The 3,956-nt window shown below is 43.8% G+C and overlaps 2 protein-coding genes across 2 annotated transcripts in view; one reads left to right on the top strand and one right to left on the bottom strand.

The window, feature by feature from the left end:
• Window positions 1-41: 41 nt before the first annotated feature.
• SARC_02147 (hypothetical protein) lies at window positions 42-3,012 on the bottom strand. Its single transcript, XM_014304125.1, has one exon. It carries the CDS (start codon window positions 2,901-2,903, stop codon window positions 540-542), a length of 2,364 nt encoding a protein of 787 aa, XP_014159600.1. The 5' UTR covers window positions 2,904-3,012; the 3' UTR covers window positions 42-539.
• Window positions 3,013-3,334: 322 nt separating this feature from the next.
• Window positions 3,335-3,956, top strand: part of SARC_02146 (hypothetical protein) — a 1,773-nt gene continuing 1,151 nt past the window's right edge. The window contains exons 1-2 of the mRNA XM_014304124.1: window positions 3,335-3,505; window positions 3,669-3,753. Coding sequence (XP_014159599.1) covers window positions 3,485-3,505; window positions 3,669-3,753 — 106 coding nt within the window. The 5' untranslated portion in view covers window positions 3,335-3,484. The remainder of the gene's footprint in view (window positions 3,506-3,668; window positions 3,754-3,956) is intronic.

Below are 3,956 nucleotides of genomic sequence, written 5' to 3'. Positions count from 1 at the left end.
TATATATATATATACAGAGTGCATCTCACAATATACTATCCATCTGATGTTATATATATATTGGCAGTTCAAGTTTGGTATCTGGTATCTTATTTCTTTCGATGACGCGTGGGATGTTCGATATCATTGGTGAAAGCTTGCGGTGTTATACCCATGCGATCGAATACAAGTACAGACGGCTGCTTCATTTGGTATTGTTCTTCGTACACCAATTCGAAACTTCTGAAGCGAAGTTGTGGCACAGCCGGACAGTGACTACAAGACAAGTAATTGCAGTAAATCTATATGACTATAGCTCATCCATGTCAAAAGCCATGTAGGTTTCTCTTGTAATCCGCGATATCCCTAAATTTTCAATCAGAATCCGCACTCAGAATGAAACTGCGCAATTGATACAGCGCTTGCTGTTTTGGATTGTCGGACATACATTGAACTCTTCGTCCGAGGATAGTCTATTGGAAAACATGCCAGGTCAAGACATCAGATGCCAAGAGCGTTTGTGGAATGTCTATTCGCGAATGTATATAGCTGAGATGCACCTACTGATTACAATCCAGCCATCGTTGCACATCCGTTGACTCAGGAACAACCTCTCCCAGCCGATGCGCCACGCAATGGATAGGTGGGTCTTGCTTTAGAAGCTCTGCCTCCAAGTGAGGGCCCAAAACTGCACCCTCCACTGCAGAACCTATGCCCAGCCCCGCGGCGAAAGCGAAGAATGGAGGCATTCTCAGTAGACCCGTATTTCTCCCAGTCTCTCCACTGTGCTGTGCCTGTGCGTACGGATCGCTCGAGCCGGTTGCGTACTGATCTTTGAGCACGCTGAGCCATCTCTTCACCAGCACGGGTACCATGTGTAGCGTATGCTCGTGTACGTCCAGCACACCGGTGTTGTGCATCGCAGACCACATTTCCCAGTACGCCTTCCCGCGCCCAGTGAGATGTCCGTACATCTGATCAGAAGCTCGTTCTAGCCCGTTCTCCTCAAACATACGCATGTACGTGACATTCCCCAAATGTATGGTCCTCTCTTGCTTCAGCGTTTCCCGCTGGATACGGACTTCCTCCAGCGTCGTGCCTTCCTCACCCACGTATCGCACGCCTAATCGAGACAGCTCTCTCATAAACTCCATTCCCAATTGCCACTTCCCCGCCTTACTGCACACACGGATAACGTCAGAATACTCACTGGTGCCGGGAGCGAGACCCGCTGTTCGTATCTCCCGGAAGACGCCAATGGCCTGGTCATACGCACCGCCATTTGAGTACGCGAGCATCAAACTCCGGAAATCTCGGCGATCTAGATGGTGATACCGCGAGGTATCACATACATCCTTGCCAGCACGTGCATCATACTTCTTGTAGACCTCGAATATCTCCCGGGCTTCTACATACATGCCTTTGCCCCCATACAGCCACAACAGATTACGGTACGTGCGATGATCAGGTTTCAAACCCTTTTTCTGCATCTCAGCATACAATTGCAGCGTTGCGTCAAGCTGTCCGGCTGCACAGCACACACCCATAGTTCGGTTGTAGAGTAGCGCGTCGGGGTCGGTTACTTTGTTACAAAGCTCTAAGGCAGCTTCCCATTCCTTATGTACATGATGTACTCCGACAGCGAGTGTGTAGGTGAGTGTAGAGGGCGTCAAGCCATACACCTTCATCTCATGGAGAAGCTTCGTGACACATTCTATATCTCCCGTCTTTCTCAGCGTGGATATAACTGCGTTATAATGCCACCTTTCCATATGGTGTCCGTCCTGCTGTGCGCTTCGTAGCACCCGCAAACACCTCTGCCATTCGAGTGATCGGTCGTACAGGCGAATCAAATTGTCGTAGCACTTTTTGTCGGGTGTTATTGTCTGTGCGCCATACATATGGTCTTCTACCAGCTTCGTAGCCTGCACTCTATCTCCCCGTAAGTAGAACAACTCGTTGAATATCACAGTATAAGTGGCCACAGTAGGAGCAAGCCCTGTCTCGACCATCTCATCCAACACTGTGATATATCGTGTAGCCACATTTGCACCCATCAGGTCTTCACTGTCCAACTTTGACATGGCAAGTGAGCCGAAGGTATCTATGAGAATTCCGTGATAGGCTCTATACATCATATCTTTAACTTCGGCATCGTTAAGACCTGACCATTGCATACGATGTAGAAGAGTGATAGCATCCCGCGACATGCGCTTCTTTATGAAGGTGTTCACAAGTGTTTGGTAGAAACGCGCTGTAGGCTGGTAACCTATGTCTATCATACGTGTTTCCAGGTCTTGCGCTATAGTAAGTATATCCTCACTACTATGTGCCAGACCGACCGTTATAGCCCAATATGTTCTTGAAGTAGGCTGTGTGCCTCTCTCCTGCATCTCATCAACCAGAGCCAACGCATCACGAGTTAATCCCGCGATTGCATGCGCTTTTATTACGTGCGTGTAGTAGGTGTCGGCTTGCGGATAATTCAATACTTGCAAGTGTCGGAGGAGCCTCTTGCTATAGGCTGGATGATTTTCAAGCTGGCTGAATGTTTTATCCACTTTGCGTACCTTCTGTACGTTTTGCTGTTCTAAGATACGATTGAGCCACACTGAAGGGTCTCTTTTTTTCATAGCAGCACTTTCCTGCTTCGATATATAATTTTTCTGTTCCGAAGTATGACTTTTCTGTGTTGTATGGCTATGCTGTGTTGTTTGACTCTTCTCTTTCGTATTATGACTCGCATTTGCCATATGACTTGCCTGTTGCGATGAACACCTTCGCTCGAATTTAATAGCTACATGTCGATGTAACCTATTGTTTAAATTTATCTGTATGTTTACCGGACTTCTCGCAAACAGCCCCCCACCAATGTTCACTCCCGATTGCCTCTCCAAAGCAAGGCTAAACGCTCGCCGCATCATCTCTTCAACTTATGTTTTCCTGTATGTGTGCGCTGCATGCTATCCACTATATGCATGTATATATATGCAGTCTAAACAACATAAGTATACACATTTATGTGAGTTTATGTTCATATAGCCTCTGAATAAATAATGCATACATTACGCGTTAAATAAATTTAGGCCGCGGCAATGGGCGCTGGGCGGGGGCTCTGGACCCTATGGTTTATGCATGCCGTATGGGCACACACCCAATTTTACTCAAAGAACAAATAGATTTTAAATGACGTCATGAAGTACGTCATGAATACTCTTTTTATTTTTATTGCTTTTTATTAGGTGTCTGGTAATATGCATAAATGCATTTCTTATCGGTCCTTCCTATATGTATTAATAAATATATATGGATATGATGTATGTGGTGTATTATATATTATCACTGTAGTAAATATGAGTGATTAACTACACATGCATATGAAATATTTAGATCACAGCGCTCTTCTCTGTAGATACTATATTGTTCGATCATAGCATAACCAAAATTTTCAGTGCCGTTCCGCTGCATAGAAATTGCGTCTAGGTGGGCTAATTAACTTTACCTGATGTCTCGGCGTGTCCTTATAGTAAGTACATTGAATTTAAACTGTTCCATTTGAACCACAGCTTAGCCTTGCCATGATAACAATACGTTTTCATAAAATCATATTGGAAATATAAAAACTTCACTATGCATTAAATATTTGTTCTGATGTTCATACTTCCTATGGAACTATTTGCACTGCTCAGGTTGGGGGTACCGGATTCCTCGGGAGAGCCATGTGCCGCAAAGCCGTCCTTTCGCAGTGGGATGTGATAAGTATCTCACCGTCTGGTAAGTGTAGTAGCAAGGATAGAGTACGAATGCGGTCAAGAATTGTTATAAACATGATATCTCATTTACTACTATATATTTTTATTCCTATCTATATCTATATATATATATATATATATATATATATATATATATATATATATATATATATATATATATATATATATATATATATATATATATATATATTATATATTATATAT

This window comes from Sphaeroforma arctica (assembly GCF_001186125.1).
Source record: "Sphaeroforma arctica JP610 unplaced genomic scaffold supercont1.93, whole genome shotgun sequence".
NCBI lineage: Eukaryota > Ichthyosporea > Ichthyophonida > Sphaeroforma > Sphaeroforma arctica.
This window is presented reverse-complemented; position numbering and strand designations above follow the sequence as displayed.